This window comes from Gopherus flavomarginatus, chromosome 8 (genome assembly GCF_025201925.1).
Source record: "Gopherus flavomarginatus isolate rGopFla2 chromosome 8, rGopFla2.mat.asm, whole genome shotgun sequence".
NCBI classification, from domain to species: domain Eukaryota; kingdom Metazoa; phylum Chordata; order Testudines; family Testudinidae; genus Gopherus; species Gopherus flavomarginatus.
In genome coordinates this window covers 11,347,371-11,374,362 of record NC_066624.1, presented here as the reverse complement: position 1 = coordinate 11,374,362, position 26,992 = coordinate 11,347,371, and the positions used below count along the sequence as shown (strand labels likewise).

The following is a 26,992-nucleotide window of genomic DNA, read 5'->3' as shown; positions in this document are numbered from 1 at the left end:
CTGACACAGGAAATCTCTGTTGAAACAGTGCAGTTCTCACTAGCTGTGGGAAGACACTTCCCCCACTCTGTGCTTTTCAAATGCCCTTGCTGATTAGATACAGGCACATTTGAGTGTCTGCTCAGGACCCATTTGAGGAAACTTGCTTGGTAAAAGTTTTACCATCTGCAATGTCTCCAGCTCAATTCCAGCCAAATGTCAGCTGAAATGTAAACGGGTCAGCTGAGTAACAGCTCAGCCCTTCAGCTTGAAATAAACTGCAGCAAGCGAGGGAGATCCAGAAACCAACACACTCACTAGCCAAAGCAAACCCAACCTAACCCTTTGGTCAATATGGCTTTCATTTGGGATGTCAGGAAGACCCAGGTGGAAACAGCGTCACGTAACATCTGCTGAGTGTTAACTATATTTCTGAGCTTCAAGAACAACTCTAGGAGAATAAAGAGATTAAACTTTGTAACAGAGGACACCAAAACTATCAGAATGAAAAATTGTGAGCCACATTCTTCCCTCTATTGTGGTGGTGCAAAGGAGTGGGAAAGCTAGCGTAACTGGCCATCTAGGGGTTCCTCCAGGAATCCCGGGAAAGTGCAGGAACTAGCATAGCTGGCTCCTGTGTCCCCCACTGGAGAGGGTATGTTGGGGTGTGGCTTGAGCTCTGGCAACTCTTGGAAGCCTATACAAACTTCCTGCAGCCATAGCCCCCGAGGCTGCTCTAAGATATATCGGGGTCAAGGCTAGCACAGAACCTGTGGAGGCTCGAAAAGCCAGAAGAGCTCATTGTTCCTGCTCAATTTCATTCTCCTGTATTCAAAATAAAGGAGAAACAAAAAGCCAGAAGAGAACTACACCATAAGCTAGCTGTTAAGCTAGTACCCAGCAAAAGTACCCAGCAAAAGCCAACCACTCCGCAGAGGGGAACAATTCAGCTGCATTTAACTGTTAGTGAGCAAACAGATATAGGCAGGGAGAACAAGGCGAGTATTAATGGGGAGTGGGAGGAGAAGGTTCAGAAGCTCACCATATCCAGATCAGATACCACAGTGATAAGCACCTTACAAGAAGCTAGGTAGATATTTATCACTGGTCCCTGCCTATGAACCAGCACCAGTACTTGTATTCATAATACATACATGCATGATCCAGAATTGTCACACTATGTTCCATTTTTCAAAGTCAACAAGTTTTCCACATTAGAAAAAGACACAATGGTGTGAAATCCTGGCCCCATTAAAGTCAATGACAAAGCTCCCATTAATTTCAATGTGGCTAGGAATTGACCCCATAAATTCATGTGATTTTGGTCAGTGGATGCAGATGCAGGGTTGATAGTAAGGAGCAGTCTGGTAGCTTTATTTCCATATGTGGCAGGGAACTGCTAGTTGCATGGTAGGATTTGCGCTTAGCAGACTGGCTGTAGCATTCAGCTGACAGTTCACATCTGTCTTTCCCATACAGTGCACTTCTGTAAATAGCAATTGTTCTGTAGATAAGAACTATGAACACTGGGATTTAGCCAGCTGTATATCTCAACATGCCTTTAACATGTGGACATGGGGTGTCTGCCCTGGATTCAGTCCCTGGTGAGAGAAGTCATTTTATTCAAGGTGCCTCCTTGAGAACTTGAGCTCATCTCCCTTGCCCCAGAACATTTTTTGTTCTGACCTGATTCTCTCCAGTTTCCATGTCTAGCTTCCACATGCTTTTCCTGCTGCGAAATCACTCACACAGCCAAGGTTCGTAGCACTGTTCCAGAAGCTGGATGGGCATTTACAACTAATTCCCTTTAGTGAGTTCTGTCCTTCAGAGGTTCCCTCAGAACACAGCCTGGCAGATGTGCCAAGGCACTGCGTGTTCTTGGGCAGCCCTCCCTTCAAAGTGCCATTTCCATTCTCTGGCTTGTCCTGTGCTCTGAGCTTTCTCTAGTTGATTAGATTCTGAAATCCCTTTCTGTCCTCACTCCAATTTGATAACATGTAACTTGCTCAACCCTGTGTGTAGAGGACACCTCTGTGATCAGAGGCGGGGAGAACACACACCACATTTCTAGCTCTAATGAGAAAGATGCTCTGTTCTAAAGAAAACCTTTTTCTGGGAAAGCATGCAATTAAGTTATTCTTTCTATTGCATTTCCAGTATTGCCTTGACAACTGCAAGCATTTTCCTTAACACTTCTCACAGCATTTTGTGTCCATTATAAGAGACCATCAGTGGGAGGAAGTTGAGAACCCTCCCCCCATTGCAGTACAATGGGTCTAGGACACAATAGATCCAGATCTAGGAGATTAGGTTGTAGTCAGCTTAATCTGAAAGCTTTGCAATGGGATTGTATTCTGACAAGAGAGCTCTGGTGTATATAGACACCTTTTCTCAGCTGACCTATTGTGAATCGTTGTATCTTACTGATTAAGTCACACTGATCTCTATGTACAGTTTCTCTGTGTGAGAAATGACAAGGCAGCCATGAGCCCATGTTTCCCAGCAGGCACAACAGGTAAATGTTCTGATGCTGCCTTTAAGAAAGAGAATTAAGGCTGCAGAGCTCCTGGGAGGTTGGCCACAGGAGTGGGCCACATATGGGCTCAGGGCCAATGATAAGGTTCTGCAGATAATAAACCTGTACAGTACAGGCTATTCACATTGACGTTGAATGATATGCATCGCCTGCCTAGTGCAGTCACAGAAAGCTTTTCAACAGCGGAGTCATGCTGATAGAATCATGCTGTTGACACAGTGCTGAGATTTGTTTTTTTCCTTTAAAAATAGGGGACTTTGATTTATCTGACTACTTTGACACCCCACTAGAGACTACAACAAAACCAGGAAAGGCAACCACTAAACCCTATCCAAAGAAGCCAGATAATACCACATTTCCTGAGGCACTGTGTAGGAATGCATACATACCATCCCACTGCCCAAGATTCCTCTCTGGGGTGTGAATGAAGGAAACTGCTTGTCAGTGTAACCATGAGAAGCATTGCCTAGTGTTTTAAGCACAGGACTCAGAGCCAGGAGACCTGGCTCACACAAACACTTATTGTGTTATCACTTAATCTGTAAAACGCTGGCATTAGAGCCCTACCCAGAAGGGAGATGGAGACTTAGTTTTAGTGTCCATGTAGCGCTTTGGAGCCATAACTGAGTCCTTCTCAGCTATTAAAACACCCTTACAACAGAGACTTAGTAATGCCCAGTAGTAACCATTGGGTAATCTTTTTAACAAAGTGTGGTATTTCTTCCTCACTGGACAGAAGATAATGGATATTCCAGCACTGAATGCAACTCACATTGGAATCTAATCTCTACTGATGGAGCACCCAGCACTTGGGCAGTTGCTCATGTACTATAATCATCATCATACTCTGGGTGACAAAAGTGCACAGTATTGCTAAAGAGCCAAACTAGAACTGGAGTTTAAAAGAAGCCTCCCTTACCCCTTCCTAGAATTCATGGAAGGAGCAATGTATGCAACAACAACAGTCCTGTGATACTCAGCGGTGTCCTCAGGCCTTAGCAATTACAGCCATGGTGTTCTAATAGAGAGATATGTACCAGTGTGTTCTGCGCATGTGGGTATTTGAACGTAGCTCCGCAGAACAGATAGCAGGGAGGAGCGTTTGGTAATCTCAGATGAGCAAACGCCAGAGCCCTAGTGCTTTGGGAGGGTTCTGGCTTTGTAGCACAGGCCCTTGGCTTGTACTCCACCCACCACCCCCAGTCTGATGTGCTGGAGCTACAAGGCCTGGTAGGGTGTCGTCTTACTGCCTGGTGAGCTTTCGTAATGTAACTTTGTTGTGGTCTTGTTCCTTCAGATATTAGCTTATGGGATGTGATCCACACCACCACAACCAAGAAGCCAAAAACCACCAAGGCTCCACCCAAAAAGAATCCAGGTAAGTGCTAGTTCTTGAGTGGTACCTGGAGCATCAAGAGCTAGTGTCAAATGAGGGGAAGCCACAACCTCTCCAAGCACTCACCTTCTGCCTCACCTATCCCCAGCCCCTTTTATTTTCATCCTATTTTTATTTTGTTCACTCAGTAGTCCTGGAAAGTAGGGGGTCTGGTGTATCCATCTTTACCCCATGGACACACTGAGCTGGTCCTGGCTGGTAGCTCAAGCAACACTTCTCTGGTAGTACCAGCTAATTTGGATGAGTTTTACTTCGCATTTAAAAACAAAGCCAACAAATTGTGTATAGCTCTGACTGCTGTGAAGAAAATATTCTAGACGTAAAGTGATGAAGCACTGTTTCAGGCACCCCACTGAAGTCAATGGATACGTCAGTGGAGTTGTACCTGGTTATGCCAGCAGTGAATTTACCTCCAAGATTTTAGACAGATAATCTGAAACATTATTGTCGCTAAAACTTTCTCCCACATGTTTCAGTGGGATGTTGAGTCTGAAACCTGATGACACCAAGCACTATTTAACAGCCAATCATTTTGCCAGGTATTGTGGGCAGAATTTTGGTGATTTTAAATCTTGCTTTGCTTTGAGAGAGCAATCTTACTTTCCCGCCAGTGAAAGAGTAAAAAAATTCAATTGGCTTGGTTACATTTCTGCAGTAGTTATTTAATAAACATAGTAGGAAACTGTTCTCTGTTTAAACTTAAATTCTCAGGATACAGAGCAATCTGTTTTCCTTTATCCTTTTGTTTTTCCCCCACTACTGACTATTTCAGTCAGTAAAGGCGCATTTCAGAAAATGCTTCCTTGTCCTTTAAGATTCCCCCCCCCCCGCCTTATTTCCACAATCTGAACACATAGAATTGTCTATTTCATTCTGCCCTTTTCCCTCTTGCTTGATTTATATGATTTCCTGGCATTTGATCCACTATGCAAGACAATTTCTGCAAGAAGAACGTGACATTTATCACAACACCAGTATGAGAGCACAAAACTAAACGAATTGCAAATATCTCCCATGATATTATCTATTTAAACTGGAGAAGGAAAAAAAAAAAGTCAGTTACTTCATCTTTCCCATTGACACTGTCTGACAGGGTTGAGAATTTTCTTTCTTAAGAACCTTTGTCAGAACTAAGGGATTAGATCAAGGAGCGTTGAATGAAATACCTTGGAACGCTTGGTCCAAGATAGTAACCAGTATGGTATTTTATAGCAAAAGATCCTGCGGACTTTGACTTATCGGATGCACTAGATGATCAGAATGATGGGAAAGGTGGTGGGAAACCAAACGTAAAACCTGGTGGAGGTATGTAAATTAACTTTCTTACTCTGCGCTAGATCCTGCAGCGTAAAGCTGTCGATCCTTTTTCTTATGACTTCGGGGAATGCAAAACACAGTGGGAACGAACAGAATGACCCCCTGGGACAGTGCCTCTCTTTCAGATTACAGTGGAGCTTGTGCTGATTTACATCAGATGAAGGGCCCTTCCCATTCCTCCATCAAGTCGATACATAGTTTTCATTGTTCAGTGCATCCTTTCATTTAAGCAAAGAATTGCTGCAAATGACAAAGGTGGAGGAAGTGGAGAGATTTAAAACTGCAAGAGCTGGAGATTGGCTTTTTCAGAGCATTAGCTCTTCCTCTAGCCTCTCATGTAAATTTATGGCATTTCCCTGTCTCTCTCTTAAACATGAAAGGCCAAGTTCTTCCTTTGGATAGAGCGTACAAACTCCCCCTCTCCCTCTTTAGAGTGGCACACACATACATACCTGAAGGCCAAATAGGACTCTGCAAATTCAGGGCTTTCTCCACTGAAATCAATGGATCAAGCCCATAAAGAGGGATGAGGAGGGAACATCTGTTATTGCAGAATTAATTAAAGAGAGATAATATATTTTGTATTAAAGGCCTTGTCTGGCGTCTCATTGGCTATTTACACATTTACGTATTAGTCCCCTTGTTTTATTTCTTATTGTCACTGTGACTCATGAACTACTGCAGGTCTGCTATGTTGTCCCTACCTGATAACTCATTGACTGACTGGTACGTGCTCTTGTGACTCTTCATCGTTACCAAGACACAGAAATCCAGAGCAGTCCTAATTCCCAGCCCAAAATAGAATATGGGCTGGACTTAACTGGGTTGGGAGGCCTCTTTCCATTACCAAAATATTACAGGTAGAGACTCATTTGTCTGCAGTTATTGTTCCTTGAGCACCAATCTAGAAAAGACTTGCACAACCTTTGCATAGAATAAACTACTATACCGCTTGTGTAATTAATAAATAGATATTACATTAGATTTTATTAGCTAGGTGATTTGCAAGTACTTTGATTTCAAGGTTTGTTTAAATATATTAGACTTGTTGAGGAAAATCTAAAGAGTCAGTGTGTCAGTACCAAGTATCAAAAAATAGCCTCTCTCATGGAAATTTATACCCCAACTTAATCAGCATTGGTACAACTTACATTTTGGCCTCCATTCAATTTGTTAGTTTTGTTTTTAATCTTATTGCGAATCCTAAATCCATAAATGCTGTTTTCTGTGATCAGTTAATGAATAGAGAATCCTGTTCCAGGCTCGAAAGGTAAAGATAACCCTTCAAGAGGTGGAAAACAGGGTAAGGAGTCTTGTACTGGCTCCCAGCCGTACCTCTTTCCTTATACGAATCTCAGCTTTCTGGCACCCACTTTACTAAGCACTGAAAACTTCTGTTACTCCTCTTTTATCTGCAAAATAAATTGGGCATGTAATGGTTTGACTATCAACACTATTTTTCCTATTAATTCAGGGTTGTTTTGTATTTCTCCATTTCAATTTTGCATGCATTAAACTTATTTTCTCAGTAATTTTATCTCAGCTACTTGTGTTAGAAATGTGTTCATGCACAATCCTTCTGCTGGAGATACTCCAGTAACCCTTTAAAAAAAAAAAAAAGCCAAACGCAGTAACATCCCACGATGAGAGGCCAGATACCCTTTTCTGTCAAGATCTGCTCAGTGCAAGAGAGTGGTGGGGCTCTCAGTGAGCCATTATGCTCTGCCCTGCACAGCCACATTGGTTAGAGCAGCCTAGGGGTTGTTCTAATCTCTCAGTTGACAATCATTCCTAAGTCTGCTGAGTGCATGTTGTGCAATACAGACCTTGTGACCCTTAAAATAGTCCCTATATTTATTTTAATTAAACACTGTCTGAGCTACTTTTAAGCAGGAGACGGTTAATACAAATAAAGAACATCAGCTCAAACAAGCAAGCAAGTTACATCCTGTTTGAGGGAGAAAAAGGCCTTTGGGATTGAATTTGGATGCTCAGTATGTGATTGTAGCCTGACTTTTTCTAGGAGCTGAGCATTGGCCTTGCCCACAAACAGCAGGTGCTCAAAACTTCTGCAAGGGCCTGAATCTGAAGTCATTGAAGTCAGTGCCATTGACTTCAATGGGTTTTGGATCAACCCAAAAATAAGGCCCTAGTGCTTAAGTTGGATAAAGCCAATGAAAGGCATCTGGGAGTAGATAGAGAAATTGCTGAACTAATTCTTTTGGCAAACCCGCCTCCCTCCCCTTGCATGCTTTCCCACCACCCCCCAATGTCTTGTGGTTTCATACTAACCAGTATTAATATTTTCAATTACTAGTTAAATGAGAAAATCAGCCCCTGTATGAATACAGTTATGTACAAGACCCAAGCAAGTACTGCATGAGCACCAACAGAAAGTATTAACAGACAATATATCAATGGGACTCCCTTAATCTCTGCCATTCCTGAACCTGGAGTACAGTGAAACGGTGAGATGTCCACACAGATGGGAGCTCCTCTTGAATTCAAAGTTGGGCTACTTATGAAGTTCAGTTCAGAAGACAGACTGCACTTGAATTGTATTGTCTACATAGAGGTGATGCAGCTCAAATGTGGCATTAAGTGAATATTTGTGTAATAGATGGTAGATTTGTAAGCAAGAGATACTGTCCCTTTTGCATGTCCCAGCAGATCTGTCATTCCCAAAGCACAGTGTGGGCACTGTCAGGGAAGTAACATTTCAGTGAGATACCTAATTGCTGATGCTTATCAGCTTCTCACCCTCTCCTGCTCTCTACAAATCCAACACAGTGCCACCTGCAACCCTTCTGGATGGTTTAGCAGAGAGCTTTGTGGTTACCAGGGTTAGTAGATGTAGCTGAACAACTCGGTAAAAGGCCTTGAACATGTAACATATTGCAATGTCTAAGTTACAGGAAGTCAGCACATCTTGTTTGTTTTTTTAGCATTTTCAGATGATGATCTGGCCAGTGTTCTGGACGATGGGGAGTACCATCCTGATAAGAAGAAAGGTAGGTCTTTACACTCTGCTGACCAAGTCCATTATAGTTGGTTTATATCCCAGGTCAGTTAATACACAGTATGGCCCTTCCATCTGGAGACTAGAAATGGTGATAGAACTGAGATAGAGGGTGTAGTTAGTGGACAATCTGTGATATTTCATCATTATTTACAGTGTGGTAGCGCTTACATGCGCCAACGAGGATCAGAGTCCCATTGTGCTAGGTGTGGTAATAGCTCTTTTTAATGTTGCTACATCTTGCTACAGCACTCATTTTCACTTGTTTGTGAGAGAAACAAAGTGAAGTCAATCTAAATCCAGAATAAGTAGTCTCAAAGACATAAACTGGATTCATTTAACTGTTGTTCTTTCATTGTTGTTGTTATGTTAAGCAACACGATGGCCTAGGTATTAATGTTGTGCTCAGGTACCATGATGTATTCATGCCTGATATAATTACCTGCACTGTGCACTATAGTCACTTATAACCACACATCCGCAGTGTCTGGCTGTAGTCCCCAAATCATCTGTTTTCCATGATATGGCTGCTATCTGTCATTCAGCAGCTGGCAGCCAATCCCGGTGCAAGATTTTCACACTCACTTCCACCCCTTCCTCCTGGCAGGCGGGCAGCCAGCCTTCCCTAGTTCCCTAGCCTCACTGAAAGCATCTGTAATATAATCTGAGCAGCTAATCTAGTAGAGCACCCTGTGCAAAAGGCAGTGGAGAAACTGGAGTGTAAGATGAGACTGATAAGGAGTCACATACATGTGTGAAGTTGTACTTAAATCACTGTAGTAGAGCCTTGCATCACTAACAGACAACATGAGCGAGTCCTGGTCCTTGAGCTAAGAGATGTTGGTGGAAACAGAGACTAGGGTCAAGCGCCATGCTAAGGCCTTTCATGGAGCGGAGATAAAAAAGCATTATTGCCAGCAAGCCCCATATAAAGTTGATGGGGAGGTAATTTCAGAAGCTGAAAACTTCTGCATTGAGACTTTCCAGAGAAAGCATGTGATTCCTTTTTGGATCTCCTGCTTGAAGCTAGGAAATGTGCCAAAGGGGAAGCGTATTATGGCCCTGGGGGAAAGACCATGGCTAGCTCTGGCAAAGAGGCACGTTAGTTTTATCCCAGCAAAGCAAAAGAGAGAAGAACGCAAGGTGTCGGAGGCCATGAAGGCTGCAAAGTCCAGGGGAAGTTTTAGGAATGCAAGGAGGAGAAACCTATGCAGATGAATTTGTTCCTTTATTAGCACTGTGACCTGTATGGGTGCCATGGATTGCAATACAGGAGGAAGAGCAGCTCCTAAACCACCCTAAGCTTGTTCACAGGTCACTTCAACCACCTCTCCTTTGTGGCATGATTCCAGAGTAGCCTTTTTAACATGAATCTCTGAATTACCCATTGAGACATTGGAGGAGCAGAATGGCAAGGAACAAACTTGTAGCCCACTGGCGGGAAGGGGAAGACCTTTGTACCATTGATTTCTTTAACTCCAAAAACAGTTACAATTTATGACTCAGCCCCCTTCCTTTGCCCCCAACTAATTAGTTTCCTTAATTAGCTTTAAGTTATTTGAGGAGTGATTTTTAATGGATATCAACTAAACTTCTAAAAGTTGCATTTTACAAGAAAGCATCTGCCTTCTAGGATGAACCCCAAGCAATGACGTACTGTCAGGATGTGCTCTTGTTCCTGTTGAAGTCAGCATTCCTTAATGTCAGCAGGCGCTGGGTGAGGCTTTGCTTCATTAATTAGGAAGTAGTGGTTTCACCTATGGATTGGAAAGTGCTCTGAGGAATGATCCAACTCCAAGTGTAGTTAAGGACAGGAGTCCCACAGCACTGGGAATTGGCTTGGGGAATTGGCTTTCATGACTAATACTTTGAATATACAGAAAATGGTAGAAAAGATAAAAGCTTTCCCTCAACTTTCAACCACTCACTACTGCTTACTGAGCGTTAAGGTGAAGACATCAGGCCACATGTTTGTGAAGATCCACAATATTAAATATTAAAATAGGAAAATTCAAAGGATGAATACCACCAGCCAAGTCAACAAACTGCACTAAAGATAAACTGCATTGGAATAATTAATACTATGCTGACCCGCTTCCATAAATTCAAGATTTATTTACAGTGATTTGTTAACTATAGGTTCGGAGAGAACTTTTCCTCCTAACCCTGTTTCTCCAGGGAAAGCAGTTTTTAAATAGGTTTCAGGCTAAGTAAAGATTCCTTTGCATTATGGAGCTTAGCTGCACATTTTTCTATTGACAATGCAGGTATGTTGTGTGATTCTATATAGCATGTCACTTATCATCCGTTTATAGTCAATGTACAAAACTTTGCTTAGCACGGGAATAGGATATAGAGAGCTCATCTGTCATACAGAAAGAACTACCCACTTAAGGCGGCTTCTCTGATAAATGTGTGTGATGTCTTAAGTCTTCACAACAAAAGCAAAGAGAAAAGAGAGGAAGAGTCATCAAATCCCTGGAACTGATCTCACCTTATGGTGAAAGAATGAATAAGTCTGTCAAGCCAGGTTCTGATTCTGAGCTACGGTCCGTAGCACGGGTCCCATTCTACCGAAGTGCATCATGAATAAAGGTCACTGCTTCACCGTTTGTAGAAGATGCAATAAAATAATAAGAAACATCACAGGTGGGATTTCTGCTGGAATGGGAGAATTCTCATCGGGATTCCTTCCTGGGCACTGAATCCTGTCACTGCTTTGGTTCCAGTTGGAATAAATGAATGTGAGAGTTGACTCATTTTGATATAAATGCCTGCTAAACACAGCCTGTTAACTCTCTGAGCAGCTGTTACGGGCCCAGTTCTGCAAGGTGCTGAACACTCTGAGCTCCCATTGAAGGCAATGGGGCTTTAGAGTACTCAGACCTTTGTAGGACGAGGTTCTGCTGCATGTGCCTGTGTCAGTGTGGGGACCTAATTAATCCTTAGAAAAAGGAGGAAGCCACTTGGCTCTTCATACCTCCAGCCAGATCTTCTTCTTTGACTAGAGATTTACAGCCCCAGTGTGGTGTCAGGCTTTGGCCTCAGTGAGCCAGTAGTTATTACACTCATGTGCATCACACACACACACTGCCCCCTCGACTACCACATTGCACACGTGGCATAACTTCATAGCGCCTTAGTTCTCAGAACATAAGAAAATGGAGGCACCATGAAAGAGAAGTGCGAGGCTGATTAATGTGCTGAACTGTTTTAAGTCAGCCTGTCTCCAGAGGGATCGAGTAGACTAGAGGGTGGTCAGTTCCCACATGCCCCTTCCCCTGTATATACAGTTTCAAGCTGCGTGTGTTGCAAGCATCTCTCATTATGCAGGTCCTCTTTCATTGCCTGCCCACAGCCTGACACCAAAAAACCTTTGTTGGAGTCACCCTGGCATTGTCTCAGAGGAAGCTGAGATTTCTAGACTCGAGTGCAGATACGTGTAAATGAAGCCACAAGCAACTGTAAAGCCTGCCTTTGACTGCACAGCACTAAATTTATAATCAGTTCCACTTATAGCCTAACACAATGTTACTGAGCCAGCAACTGTTTAATTATATATGAGGGTTACCTTAGCGTGCAGGTCTGCAGTCACACAACAGCATGTTCCATACTGCCGCTTTCCTGCAAGTCTTACCTCCCCACCACCACCACCAACACTGAGAAAATCACTAAAGTCACAGTAGGATCATGAAGGTGGCTGTCAGCTTAAGGCTCCTGGGCCAGGTTGGCAGCCCCTTACCCTGCTGTGCTAGGAGATGGTAGTTAGAAAGCATGACCCCGCTCTTCTCTCCTCTGCGACTGTCTTCACTGCCAAGACAAGTGTGTTTTCAGCCAGGGCAACTCATGCACATAAAACCCTAGTGGAGACATGACACCTGTGGCTTTACGGTGAAGTCAACCTCACCTAGCTGCCGCTCAGTAAACACTACAGAGCCATGTCTCCACTAGGATTGTACAGCAGAGTTGCTACTGTGTGTTACTTATCCCACTGTTTGTCCGAGTGAAGACAGCCTACATGCTCTGCCAGCCATAGCACAGTAAGGTAGCTGTGTCCGCAGGTGGCCTGTGCTTTCACACGGACGTCCCTGGTCCTAGCTGCTGGTTTTCTCTGTGTGTGTGTGTGTGGGTGGGTGGGTGGGGAGGGGGGGGTCTCCTCCATGCATGCTACACAGGTTCAGCAGAGGAGCCATCGCAAGCAGTTGTGGGGGAGGGGAGCTGCTTATGCTGGGGAGCGAGCACTAGGTGTTCTGCCCCCCAGTGCGGCTGCAGGGAGCACTGAGGTTCCTGGTACCTGCCCTTCCACCAGAGCCAGTGCAGAAGGGTTGTGGTGAGAGCAGAGCACCCTGCTGCCAGCTCTGCGCCCATTGCCCTGGCACGCCAGGGGTTGGTGCTGCAGGGTGAAGACTAAGTACGTGACAGGCTGGCCACTGGGCCTGGCCTTGTGGCTACACAGCTGCTGCCATCTGTTCTCAGCCTAGTTTCTCTCTCATTCTTAGTCTCCTCTCCACTTCTCCCTCACCCCACCTGCCTGTTCCATTTTGTCTTTCTGTCCCAGTTTCTATTGCCCACATGTCTCGGGGTGGGGGATAGGATCCGCAGGGGCAGGGACACAGAAGAGCAAAGTGGTCTGGTCCTGGTCTCTAAGGGCACATGTACGCTATAAAATTAAGTTGCCCTAACTTACATCGGCATGCAGCTGCGCAATAACTACATCGCTTGTGCGTGTCTACACCTGGCTCTGTGTGTCGGTGGTGCGGGTCCTCACCAGGAGCGCTTGCACTGACGGCACTGTTAGTGTGAGGCGTTGTGGGATGGCTTCTGAAAGCCAGCCACAGTCGATTGTAACCAAGGCAGTGTCATTAACCTAACGACATAGACAATGACTCTACGCCGCTCATGGAGGTGAAGTCAGGTTGGCGTAGCGGGTGAGTTACATCTGCGGGAGCGAAATTCTAGTGTGACACTTACAGAGTTAGGTTGACGTAAGCTGTTTCTAGCTCTGTAGTGTAGACCAGGGCATAGTCTATATTCAAGAGCCCAGCTGGCTGGCCGGCCACCCCAGGAACAGGAGAGCTTTCAGAGAGCCCAGCAACTGTTTTACACCAGCTCTAGGGTGCGTTTGCAGTAGGGGGTGGGGTGAGTCCACCTTCCTCCCACCCTGGCTGGGACAGGCTGCAGGGCATGGTGTGGGTTACTGAAAGCAGTGGATTCAGTCAGGTGATGGGGGGCAGGAACAACACTGCTGTTGGCTTTGATCCCCAACAGGCACCAATGAATGCGAAGCCCGTGCTGGCAGCATCAGCCCTAACGCCTCTTGTCTTTCTTCCAGGTGGCAGCGACTACGATGCAGGTAAGTAGCGATGCACAGAAGCTCAGCTCCGTTCAGCCCCAGACCAACCCTGCTACCATGGCAACTCCGAGCGACAGACACATGCAAACACTCGGCCCCCCGGCCCCTGCCCACCACATTTCCCAGACTAGTTTGCTTAAGAGGCTATGGGTGAGAAATCCTGGCCAGCCCTAGTGTCTGCAGAATAGCCCAGATGGCCTGGGGGAAGGGAGAGAACAGCTAGATCCCTGGAATAATCATTTTGGATCCTAATACGTATTTAAGCACAACATCCGCTCCTCTGCTTTGTAGGCACCACTGCCGAGACTGGGACAATAGCAGGAATAGCCAGTGCTCTTGTCATGGCATTGATCGGCGCCGTCTCCAGTTACATTTCCTATCAGCAAAAGAAGTTTTGCTTCAGCATACAACGTAAGTGGTTCAAACGCTCTGAGCAGAGCACAGAGCTTGCTGGGGAAAAGAGGAGGAAAACCACCCTTGCCTGAGGGTCCACATGAGGGGCAGCAACCCTCCCCCTTTCTGTGCAAGAAGAGGAGGCTGCGGCCCCTGGGGAGAGCCCTCCAGGGACTTGCCGGGGGAAAACCCCACCCAGAATCCTCAGAGAAGTTAACACACCCTGAGGCTGAAGTAACCTTGGGGCTATGGTACCCACCATGCACGGGAGCGCCAGCGGCATCGGTTCATGGGAACGGTGCTGCTTGGCTGTGTTCCTAGCCAGGAGGCCCAAATTGTTTATCAGCCCCCTGCTGCTTCTCTCAATTGTAACTAGCTAAAAGACCCAGTTTGTGAGAAGGAGCTCCCCTCATTACACTGGGGATGGGTGAGGGAAAGGCAGGGAGAGGAGCAGAGGCAACATGAGACAGTCTGGGCGGGAAGCAAACCTGTGTGTATAATTGGTGGGATACACTTAAGGCCTCCACCACAATCTCTCTTTGGCATGGCATCAGGAGCCAAGCTGTACCTTGGGACATTCAGGAACAAGAAGAGTGATGGAGGAGACTGGAGTGGTATTTATTATTATTGACTGAAATTATCCCTGTGGTGGGGGAGAAGAAACATCCCCACCCCACAAACCTGGCTCACTAGCAGGCAGAGAAATTTTGTAGGATAAAGCATTCATTTGAAATTGAAACAACATGTGTCAGCTCCAGCTCTTGCAAGGGGGTGGCTTTGTTCCACCCCACTCAGGAACTCTGGATCTGAAAGGTTTTTTTCTTATAACATTAACTATTTAATCAACCAAACTATTCAAACCCACCATTTGATAAGGGTGGGAACTCCTCCAGCAGCTACACCCTTCACCAGTGTCAGTGAGGGGACTCAGCTACCCCCTGCCTCTGCACACAGAATTGTTGACTGAACATGCACACACATTAGTGCTGGCTCAAATGCAGGACACCACCTTAAGCCAAACAGCCAGCATATTGTTCCAGCTTAAAGTGATGGCTCTACAGCATTTCATTACAGTCTAAGACTATTCTGGGGTAGGATCTGTCCAGACTGCAGCACCCAATGAATGACGTAGGAACATACCATAGACTGAGGAATAAGAAAGAGGAAATATAACCAGAGTTGAAAACTTACCAGTAGGCAGAGAGAGGAGATACAGCAAGCAGTGGCTGATTCCAAAATGGCCTCTCTAGAGTCTGTCAAATTTAAAGGACTAACCCCAGAAAGGCATGCTGGGAAAAAGAAGTTCCTAAAAAGGAAAAAGCCTGCAGTGGGAGTCATAAAGGAAGTGGCTAGAGCAGTATTGCATCCACATAATTGTATTTAATAGCTTCAAGTTCTTCCCCCTCCCCAGGTAGCTGTTCGTATAGTTCAGTTGTAAAGATTGCCTTTCAAAATAAATGTTTCCATGCTTTTCCCATTGGGAAAATAATGAATGCAGCAGGCCAGCATTCATGAATAACCCTACAAAAAGAAAGCAAAGTGGAAGGAGATGATTTCAGGGAGGAAATGGATTACACTTCATCACCTTCTGTTTCTGTAAAGCATCATTAATTGTGAACACTTCACAGCATTAGGCCCTGATCCTGTAAGTTCCTTCCCCTGGACAGACTTTTCAGGATCTGCCCCTTAGCTAATCCAGTTGTAGAGTTAAGTAATAACAGCAGAGAGGGACACACCAAGATGTAGCTACTGGGGTGGGGGGTTATCGTTAACTCTGAGATGAGGTTTGGAAAGAAGCTATTGCAATCCAGATGGCAGGTACACCAAGCACAGCTAGGTTGTGGGAAGGGGCTCACACTGCACAGGTGGAGGGAGGAGAGGAGATAAGGCCCTTGAGAAGATGGGAAGGACATTGAAACACATGGGGGAGTCTGAAAGGGCTGCGGCTGTCTCTGAGGCTGGGCAGGCGAGTTCCTTTGTGTGTGAGAGGGAGGGTGAGCAGCAGCATTCTGCAGCTGCTGGAGACCTAGGAATGGGAGATGGTAAAGGAGGGAGTTGCAGAATCCCAGGCAAGCGGTGGCCAGAGCCTGGCCTTGGCAACCATTCTCAAACCCTTTCATAGTATGAGTCACAAGAGTGGGTATTTGTGGACACCTCTCTGGCCCCTGACCCGCCTCCCTCTCCCACTACCTGGCATGTAACACCCACAGGGCAGCCACAGCCATTGTGTACATAGAGAAGAGCACTGGGGAAAGTGCTTGGTGTAGTTAAAGTAGCTGTCTTTAATATGATGTAGCAACTGGGCAGACCCTAGTCACCTCTGGGCTCACCTCTGAATACTGGTGGTCTGGAGCCCATGGGGTGGGACTCACTGTCCCAGGGTTTCCAAGCAGTTGTTATGAACAGCCAAAAAAGCTAATTTAAAATTAATCAGCTAAAATTCCTTGAGTGTCTCCTTCACTATCGGGGCCGAAACTTACCCTGAAACACTGCTATTTTCCTGGCTGGGGCTGTGACAAACAGGTGAGAGTTTTGGAAAATCAGATCAGCAGGAAAAGTGGAATTAATGTGATAGAATAAAATGCCCTTGTTTGTTCCCCCTATTTAAATGATATTTTGAAAAGAATAAATAAAAAATAAAGCCTTTGATAAAAGGGAAGCCGAAAGAAGCAAAGCCCAGAAAGGCAGCAGGAAATTAAAGTTAATTATAAAGGAGGATTAATTTAAGTCATCAGACATGGCATGCTGGGATAATGTCAGGCCTTAGATGCATTGCAGTGCATGACAGAAATCTGAGAGCAGTCAGCAGTGGCAGAACTGGCTTTTTATTGAAAAACATAAATTGTGTTTGGTGTTATTCCAGCAAAACACATGTCTTGGGGGAGGCTGCTGTGTTATGGAATGACTGTGCTCTGGTAGCACAAAGGAACACTAGGGGTGTGTGGGTGTGCGTGCGTCCGTCCGTCCAATGGTGAGGATGTGGGCTCAGTTTGCATTTTTTATCTCATTTGGACTGGAACATTCATGCACTCTTCATGTTTTTATCCATGACTGATGCAAAGTTTTCCCCATATCCTTTACCCCTCTCTGTACTTTAACACCCATCACCTTGGTACCTAGGAGCATCAAGATGACTTAGGGGAGTTCTGACAGGCCATAGTCAAACAGAGCAACGTTGGTATTTCTATGCTACTGAGCAATTATGTGGGAAAACGCCACACCTACTGGTCACACTTACTGAGAGGAAACTTAGAGTAAGGCTGGCAATTTCAAAGAAGCCTAAGGGAATTATGTGCCATGCAGCCAATGGGAGCTGGGCACCTGGTTCCATTAAAAAGCATCATCTGCATTATTCACACTCCTCTTTCACCATTTGGAGCAAGGCCTTTCTTTCGCCAGCACGCTGCACTTACACAGCTCCCTTGCTGCACTGGGCCTGACGTGTTGAGAGCCCGCAATTCCCACTAAAATAAATAGGAGAAAAGGAGGCTTCTCTGCACTGACAGGCTCAGACTCTGTTTCCCTGTCCCCCTTCCCAGCCCCCTTGGTCATTGGTTTTCTAGTGATTTGCACTAATAGCAGGAATAACATTACACCTTCCGTGGGAGGGGCTCAAAACGTGTCATATGTTTTGAGCCTCCCAAGCCACCCTGTCAGCCAGTGACTGTTACCTGCCATGTACACCGTGGCATACGACTGGCTTACGATCACACTGCAAGGCTAGGGTAGAGCAAGGACCAGAAGGATCCCAAGAGTCTTGTTTCCCAGGCCTCTGTGCTGACCAGCGAATGAATGCCCACTGCTGCTTGGGCTAGTACTGGCCTTGGCTGTGCCTCACCTCCCATTAAACACTTTGCTGTGTTATTCTGTAGCCCTCCTGCAGCGTCAGAGAAGAAAATGTTTGCTTTGTTGGCAACATTTGTGCCCCTTTCCTACAGCTTGTGACCTGCTTTTCCCCAAACAGCATTAAAAAACACCCCCCACCCCCCTGCTGAATTAACTGCTCCCATAGAATGTAGAACCAAACCCACCCATCGTGGTAAGAGTGCCTTTGTCGTTTGCCATTGAGTGATAGGGAACTCACATAAGTGACCAGCCGTTTGGTTTGGCAACTTCTTCTGTCTTCCTTAGTACCAGCCCAGGTGTAAAGGTCCCATCCTATCTGCCAAGGTAGTGCATTTGGCTTCCCCACGCCTGCAGTGTATGTGCCTTCACCTTTTTAGTCATATTTCTTTTCACATCCATGTAATAGGCTATAGTTTCTTTAGTGCTGGGTATAATACTAGGTCTCATGGCATATTAGTCCTTGCTACCTCCTCTGTGAGCAGTAATATCCCCATTTTATAGATGGAAAATTGAGACAGAGGGAGATTTAGGCACAAGAATTCAATGACTGTTAGGTGCCTAAATGCCTTAGAAGTTCTGGGCTTAAGTCCTTTGCCTCCCACCCCCCACCCCACATAGCGAGTCTGTGCAAAAGCTCAGCCTCAAATCCAGCTCTACATGGCCCAGGCCTGTGCCTTAACCATAAAACCATCCAGCCCTCAGTTGTAACTAAAGACTTTACCTTAGAGGCATTGGCCAGGCAGCCGCTGTATGTCTGACCTGGCACTGGGGCAGAACAGAGCTATGTGGTCTTTAAATGTTAGCCCTGCTCTGCCCTTGCTGCCATGAGCATGTAGCAGAGACTGAAATGTTTCTGTGTGTCCTGTTCCCTGCAGCCATCGCTTTCTGCCAGTTGCAGTAAGAGGCTAAATTCCATTCTCCTGCCCCCCACAAGTAGTCTTGTTGATTTTATTGTGAGGCAAGGGAATAGAACTAGGCCAATAAAGCAGCTAGTTCCTCGCAGTGTCCGACCCTCCCCCCCAGAATTTACTTTGCCCAAAACTCTGAAGCCTCTGGGGTCTGCTGTCCTTGGTTGTCAGGGTGACTAACCCTGATGTGGATTCAAACCACTGTTAAACAGTAGCCCAGGCATGTGTTTCACATTCAACAGCGCGACTCCTGCGCTGTGACCTCACTGTTGTTTTGAAATGACTCAGCCATGCCTAGCAGGCCCTGTTGAATTATTTTTCTACTCTGAATCCCAGCGGCACGTGTCATGCTGTTAGTTGCTGTAGTACACAGTGTGACAGGCGTAGATCCAATTACAATGAACAGGATGGAGTTGTAGCCACGCGCAAGCTTTTTTTCATAACACACCCATGTGTCCAGCCGTGACTGTGCATCCACCCCACCACTGCACTCCGGGACCAGATGGCGAGCTGGCCCGGGTTGCCTAGCGGAGGTGCAGAAGAAGCAATGCTCTGGGATGTCGTGCCATAGAGCGCTGGGAGGAAGGAAGGCTGGCCAAGCTGGTGACATAAGTATGGTTAGAGGGGTCTGCCTACTGTTAAAATCAGCATTACAGCCTGATCCCAGCCTACATCATGTAATGACCATGTTGTGCGTGAACACAAACAACAGCAGCGCCTGGTTACAAATGGTGAAAGTTTATAATGCAGCCAGAGCTGTAGGGTGTAGCTTTGCTTGTTGTGTGAGTTCTGTGCTAAGACTTGTATGTTATTGGTCAAAGCTGCAGAAGGGCAAGGTAAAGCTGCCTTGCATCTCTGCCCAGTTTGCTCGTCTGCTTAAGCCTTGAAATCCTCATTTTACCCTGTTCCCCCCAAAATTGAGCATGTTTGGCACAGTTTCCTCCCTTGCAACTCTGTTCCCAGTGCAGTCTGCTTAGTTTGCCCATCACCATTCAGCTGCAGGGGGTGGCGGGGGCTTGTTGCAGCGCCCTTATGGAATGCACCTTAACTGAGCTTGTGTATAGCAGAAAAGCAAATAAACTGTCTGAATGTGAAGTGGGGGGTAAGTAACACCTTCACTGCTGGACTTCCTGGGGTATTTCTGCCTGGTATTTGAAGGGGATGCACCATTGAAATCTACGGAGCCCTAAGATATTGCAGGTAGGTGCTGCAGCGCTGTCATGCCTCTGACCTGTTCCCACAAGCACTGTGAATAAAAGGGCAGAAAGGCAGCAAGGGTTGTGAAGTGCCAGATGGGGGTGGCTGGCTCCTCTCTGCCCTACACTGTACCTCTAGCCTGTTGAAAACTAGAGTCTAGGCCAGATTGGTGGAAGTGAGCCCAGTGCCACTGAAGTCAAGGCCATTTCAATGGCTTATTGCCAATGATGATTTTGGCCCCCTCAGTTATTCACAATAGTGCTTAGCTTTCCCACCCTACCTCAGTGCCCAGCCCGGCATGATGTGCTACTGAAACGAAGAGCCTTACTAATTGCGTCCAACGTTGAAAACTTTTTTGCATTTAAAGCCCAAACGCCCACAAGTTTGGGAACCTCAGTGCGATTTTGCTTCATAAACAATACAGGCTTGCTCTAAACCGCTTCCTTTACCCATGCGTTGGTAAGATTCCTTTGCATCATTTAGCATTTGGTGAGAAATATACCTTACTCTCTCCTTCCCCATCTGACTCTCTTTATCATCACTTCATAGAGGGTCTTAATGCGGAGTACGTGAAAGGAGAAAACACGGAAGCTGTTGTAACTGAAGAACCTCAAGGTGAGAGCTTTTTTGGCACTGCTCTTAATCTTTCTGAACCGTGGCTTTCACAGCTCTTGCCAAACATTAATACATGTTCCCATTGTAAGTGTCTCCCACGTCAGCCAGGCCTTCTTCTCTCTGTTAAGCAAGTCATAGCAAATATAACAGAAGACACTGCCACTTGCCCTAAAACATCCACAGCAGCCCTTGCACACATGAAAGAGAGAGATAAATCCAGGGGACTCAGAGCCTGATTCTGCAAACAATGGGCCTTAATACTTTGCCACAGTGCTTGTCAGCTTGAAGTGCTTTACAAAAGGAAGGCATCATCCCCGTTTTAAAGATGGGAAAACATAGGCACACAGCTGAAAGGATTTTCCCAAGGCCACAGAGCACTCCCACCGTTGACTCCTTGTATTTAAATACTTTAATATGTTGTTGTATTCATGGTGATTCTTTTTCCCCCTCCAGTTAAATATTCAGTCCTAGAAACACAGTCAGCAGAGCCGCCACCACCACAAGACAATGCGAAGGTCTAAAGCATGGCCTTGGGCTGGAAGAGAATCAGCGGCAAACACACACACAAAACCATCTCACATGCTTGTAATTCAGCTTTTTATTTAATTTGGATCCAAGCTGTTCAATGTGTATTTAGACTAGAAGTGGCTTCTTGTTGATATAGGTGGTAGGGTTAGAATGTCAGTGTCTTTTTATTTTTTTTGTAAAGAGTTATATGTTTACATGGAATTTAATAATGTAGGATTGATGTCACGTGTACAAAACAACAAAAGGTGCTTCAGTAGCCTTCCAAGCAACGTTTAGGATTTTCACGTTTGGGACAAGCAGCTGGGATAATGTCTTTTTCAAAGAATGCCAGAGCGTACAGGTGTGAGGATGATAAAGTGCCTGTAAAATAACGATCCAAAGCAAACCATGCAAGAACTTTTGTAAATCACTTCCAGCCAATTTCTGTCATCAGCTATGTGCATGCAGTGTCAGCAGTGAAAATTGTGTGTGCAGCTGAGGGTACATTTTGCTCCTTAGAGTAGCTACACCTAAAAATAAAGTGCCTATGGGTAGATCCTCATTTAGGGGCCCTGTCTGGGGGGGTAACAAAGGCCTTTACTCATTGGAGTCACAGAGTTGAGGTTGCACATCATCTCATGCTACTAGGCTTCTACCCACCTTTAAGGACCTGATTTTGATACCAGATAATGATACAGATCATTGCAATATGGGATTTTGGCAGGTAACACTGCCATACATGGTTGTGTCTGAGATTGGCATTGAGCCTCGAGTGCCAGGGTTTGGCTATGATAACACTGACACTTCTGCATTGTCATTGAGATTAACTGAAAACTGTGTGTGGATTTAGGGACAGGTTCAGATCTCATTTACGCCAGAGTCACTTGAATTCAGAGAGCTGAGTTAAAACTAATCAAATGTTTTTAAAAAGATCAGAGCATAAGGTAACCTCTGAGAATGGTTAGAAGAAACTGCCACTGATGGGGTAATTGTGCAGCATTATCCTCTATGGCGTCAAGTATCAGAGGGGTAGCCGTGTTAGTCTGGATCTGTTAGTCTATAAGGTGCTACAGGATTCTTTGCATCCTCTATGGGGTTTCTTACACCTTCCTCTGAAGCATTTGATGCTGGCTACTGACAGGATACTATACTCACGTTGAAGCAGCGCTCTGATCTGTGTTCCTGTTTAACTGAAGTGTAACAGATTAATTCTGGCCTCTGGTAGCTTGACTATCACTTGTTACAACTTTTTTTTTTCCTTTATGCCCCTTTTATTGCTGCTACAATGTGGACACTGCCACAATGTGGACACTGCCATGTTTCAATACATTTTTCAAAATTAGCCGAATTGGGAAAAGGAGGCTTTGAAATATAGGAAAAGTCTTCACTTTCTCACGTGGAAAAGGTACAAAGTGTTTATAGAATCAGGATGTGCATACATTTTGTAACGTTTTTGCAAAAATCCCCATTATGTGAATGTCTAGTTTTCAGTTTGATGTATATGCTCAGTTTTCATGAAGGGACTTACATGGGGCCTTGCCTGTAGGTATTTGTATAAGCCTAGGAACATTTTTTGTAACAATCTGATTTAAAGGAAAGTACCTAGTAGCATTGTAAATGTTTGCAGCAGCTGTACAATTCCTTATGCTCTGGTTTTTGATACATGCATTTCAAAAGCCTTATAATAGCTTTGCAGGCAGAAATACATTGTTATATGAACGTGTTGGTATTACAAAACAAAATGTAACAAGCTGTTTCCAAAGTTCTCATTTAACTATTGGCTTCTATGGAACTGGAGCAGGAAAAATAGACAAGGAATACAGCATTTGTGCGTGCTTAGATACTCTAGAGTCGGGTTATCAAGGAGGAAATGTGGTTTGTAGAATTTTGAAGAGCACATAAAGAAACCCAGATGCTAACGAAGCCACAAAGCTGAATTCATATGATTGTATATTTCCAAATAGTGTAGTTTGTTTCTTTCATAGCCAAACATGTTTGAAAGCTGTAGTATAAAAGCATTTTAAGATAAATATTAGCGCTAAAGGTTAGTATATGGCACTGGTACAATACCAGGAGCCATTTTCTTGGGTAGATCAAGTGAACTTAATTCCATATTTCGTTTTTGCTGACGAAAGGAAGTGTTTTGATGAGTATAGATAGTCAAATTTTGTTGCATTTCTATTATTGCTCTGTACAATCACTGTGTGTGTCTACTGTACAGTGGATTGGCGTGTTCAAGATTGCTTACTTTAGGAAAGACCACTTAACCCTTGCAGGGAAAGTGTTAAAAGACTAAAACATTTGAGACCTCTTAATTCACAAATATTGCAATTTTCTATTTTAAAGTAGTTTCTCTGAAAAGAATACGAGATTTTAGAACTCAGAAGTAGATTGCACAGAAGCTGCTTTTTTTCCCCACAGCCTTTTCTATGATTCTGGTAAGCAGTTATGCCTTAATGCAATTTATAATTACAATATAAGAAAAAGTACATATATACACAGCAGAACTCCTGTTCCAAGTTTACAATAGCATAATTTGGCATCTAGGAGAAGGAGGACTTTAAAGAGGAGACTACTGACTGATGTTACATTGAAAGAAAAAAAGTTGTTGCATTCTTTCTCCCATCCTTCATCTCTAGATTGTCTGTTCAATCTGTACAACACCTCGAATAATTCTTACTTGTAACTTCTCAGTAGCTGTGCAAGTTATGTTTTACTTTATGCTTCAGGGGAATTTGATAGGGCTGTTACTTCCCTACTAAAGACCTTCATATTTAGAAACAGGTGACAACTTAAACAAAAAAACAAAACTCTATATTGAAACTCTGCATACATGATCTCAGCCACATTCCCTTTCGAAGTAGCCAGAGAAAAAATATTTGCAAGTCGAAAGTGGTAGGATACAGGAAAAATGTGACATAGCTCAACGCTAAGTGAAATGATTTAATTTTCCTTTAGTCCAAAATATAGCCGAGGACCTGCTGGAAGGTTATATACTGCCTGTGCTGTAGCCATGCACTCACCACACCCTGCTTTTTGGCGGTTAACTGAGACCAATTCTAATTTAAAATCCATTAGTTTTCTGTACATACATGAAACAGATCCTTGACAAGAAACCCTCTCTAGTCACATAAAGCTTTGGTTTGTTACTATATTAGTGAAGTGCATTTTCTTTTGGTAAAGTTGTAATTGTCCTTTCAAGCCAGAGAATTGTGACATTCGGTTTTGACTTGACACTTTTTACTACACCCTCAGAAGCTCTTATTAAAATCTCCCATTTTCATGTAATCCAATAGTACATATTCTTAATGACTTATTTTGTTGTGGTAAAAGTGGAATTAGTCCATGAGAACCATTTAAAATTAAGAAAACATTAATATTTAAAGTGGAAAGACAGACTTGGCTGTTAAAATTGCTTCTGTGACAAGTGATGTTCAGAAACCATACGGATGAAATTAGATAAAGAGTAAATTATTTCTTTGAATGAATTATTTCTTTGAATAAAAGTAAGGCATACAGTTTACTAAGGCAGAACTGACCTGTACCAAATGAAATTTGTGTATTATGCTGTGAAAAGGCAGACTCATTTTGCTAAAGTGCATATAAGGCTTATAGGGAAAAATCAGAATTTGACTGCTGAACTACCACTGGAAAATTATGAATAAAACAGACACTCATACACAGTGACATTTTGGTACGGTGTGTTTTCTTTGTGTGTTTGACAAAAATAGGAAAAAGGTGGAAGAGTATTTTTATACACACACACACACACACACACACACACTCCTGCATAAAAGCCCTACTAAAGCGACTTCAACTATTTTTTCACATTAAGAGAAGTGTTGGTTTTCTGAGAAAATAAACATTAGCTTGAAAATCTGCAATTAAGGATAAAATTGACGAGTATGGAAAACACTGGTAAAGTCACCCTAACGAGCTTAACTCTGCCCCACCACTGGTCAACTCAATGTAGCCAGTCTGGAATCCAGAGTTTTCCTGTAGAACCAAGGACTTCTGGCATACCTGACTTTGGATTTGTACCTCCATGTCTAATATGTGAAATTCCTCTGCAATGGTGATTTCTAAACTTAAATATTTGGCCCAGATACGGTGACTCAGCATGTCACCGTTTTTACATTTGATACTATTTGCTGCTGAGTAATTTTTGATGTAGAACAGTAGAAGCCCTTTCTCTCTAACAAATGCCGGTGATTAGAGGGGCAGGAGAATTCTGGTGCAGTGATAATACCTTTAAGCCAAAGTAAGTGACACGTACAAAAGTGGGGGTGCACCCTTTTCTCCTTTTTACAATTTGTATATAAAAGTGTGTGTGCACAAATATTATGAATTTCACATCTTGCCTTACCTGTTCTCCTGTTTGTCTCCCTTAAAGGACTCAGCTGTAGCTGTAGACTGGGAAAGTTCTAAGCCCTTATTTTCACCTGGTAGTGCCAGTCATTCTGGCTTTATTAAATCCATGTGAAAGACTGAATAGCTTGTTTATAATTAATAGATAGATAGGGAGTAAATATAAACTACAGTATAACTATGGGGTGGGAGGGCTGTGGAAACAGTTGGATAAGACTATATTTACCAGTTTAGTAAAAACGAAAGGGTGTTTTGTTTTTTAAACAGAATTAAACTTAACTAATGAGGGGGAAAGGGGTTTCACAAAGTATCATTCAGCTCTGAAATGTGACTTCTGTATTGCTCTGACACCTTAAAAAAATTGGAGAGTTTAGGTTTAACTACCTACCAGTGCTTCAGACTCATTCTGGGATTCCTGAGACATGGTTCCCCACTCGTAGGTTCTGCTGGCTGAGGTTGATTCTGCTGGTCAAATTTACCTATGTCGGTACACACTTGCTTTGTCTTCCATAGATTTGTCCTGGTGTAACAGATGACAGATTTTGAACCAGCTACTGGAACACAGTTAACAATTCCATTGAAGATGCACCAGTCAGATCTGAACCTTGCTCCCTCTTACAGAATGCATTGGCTCTGCTGTGTTAACAAGAGTAAACAGTAATCATTAATTTTGTCACTTAGTAGAATAAGATGCTGAATGCTCACGCAGGGAGCAGAGCAGAGAGATCATTTCACTTAAATCACTTTCCAGAGTAAAACCACACTTGGACCAACAGAAATATGAAAAAGCATCAGTTTGAAAACGAGCGACAGGGGATGGATCACTTGATCATTACCTGTTCTGTTCATTCCCTCTGGGGCACCTGGCACTGGCCACTGTTGGAAGACAGGATACTGGGCTAGCTGGACCTTTGGTCTGACCCAGTAGGGCTATTATGTTCGTATATACTGAGTTAAGGCAAGTCAATTTTGCTTATTACTCCCATTATTTCAGGAGGATCCCTCATGTTGTTATTGCGATAACAGATCACTTGGGTAGGTTGAAACCTGTGGCACATATAGACTATTTGCAGGAATGAGTGACACTTTTCTATATAAAAATGAATCCATACATTGTAGCTGTGAGCATATAATGTTTAATATCTGAAAGTGCTACAGTTATTCCAACTATCCCTTTTACAATTATTATGGAGCACAGTCTTCCATGATCACTAGCTCCAATAAAGAGAAAATTTCAAATTACTTTCTTTAGGTTTCATTTTAGAAACAGCCTGCTCTATTTCAGTAGACAGTTAAAATGCCATGCTATATTTGAAGTACTAAGGAGTTTAATTAACAACTCAACATACTCTGCCTGTATAAAATTCACTGATGGTATACTGTTTTATAGTATTGTTTTTATATAAAAACCGTCTTTCGTCTTAATGATCTCTTGTGAAAGGCCTGATTTAGATTAACAGATGTGGCATCTTGGTCCCTTCTTAAACTATTCTGCTTCAGGTGTATAAACTACTATAAAAATACATTTTACTATCACAAATAAACAGGACACATTGCA

General features: G+C 44.0%; 1 protein-coding gene across 4 annotated transcripts in view; it reads left to right on the top strand.

Moving 5' to 3' along the window:
• The window catches only part of CD99L2 (CD99 molecule like 2), an 83,465-nt gene extending 61,104 nt beyond the window's left edge, over positions 1 to 22,361 (top strand). For 2 of the 4 annotated variants that reach the window (XM_050964760.1, XM_050964759.1), the window contains 8 exons: positions 3,813 to 3,893; positions 5,124 to 5,216; positions 6,490 to 6,531; positions 8,174 to 8,239; positions 13,580 to 13,600; positions 13,892 to 14,011; positions 20,494 to 20,559; positions 21,013 to 22,361. In XM_050964760.1, the coding sequence (XP_050820717.1) occupies positions 3,813 to 3,893; positions 5,124 to 5,216; positions 6,490 to 6,531; positions 8,174 to 8,239; positions 13,580 to 13,600; positions 13,892 to 14,011; positions 20,494 to 20,559; positions 21,013 to 21,080 (557 nt within the window). In that variant the 3' untranslated portion in view covers positions 21,081 to 22,361. The remainder of the gene's footprint in view (positions 1 to 3,812; positions 3,894 to 5,123; positions 5,217 to 6,489; positions 6,532 to 8,173; positions 8,240 to 13,579; positions 13,601 to 13,891; positions 14,012 to 20,493; positions 20,560 to 21,012) is intronic. The other 2 variants (XM_050964761.1, XM_050964762.1) reach the window with 2 other exon arrangements.
• Positions 22,362 to 26,992: the final 4,631 nt, after the last annotated feature.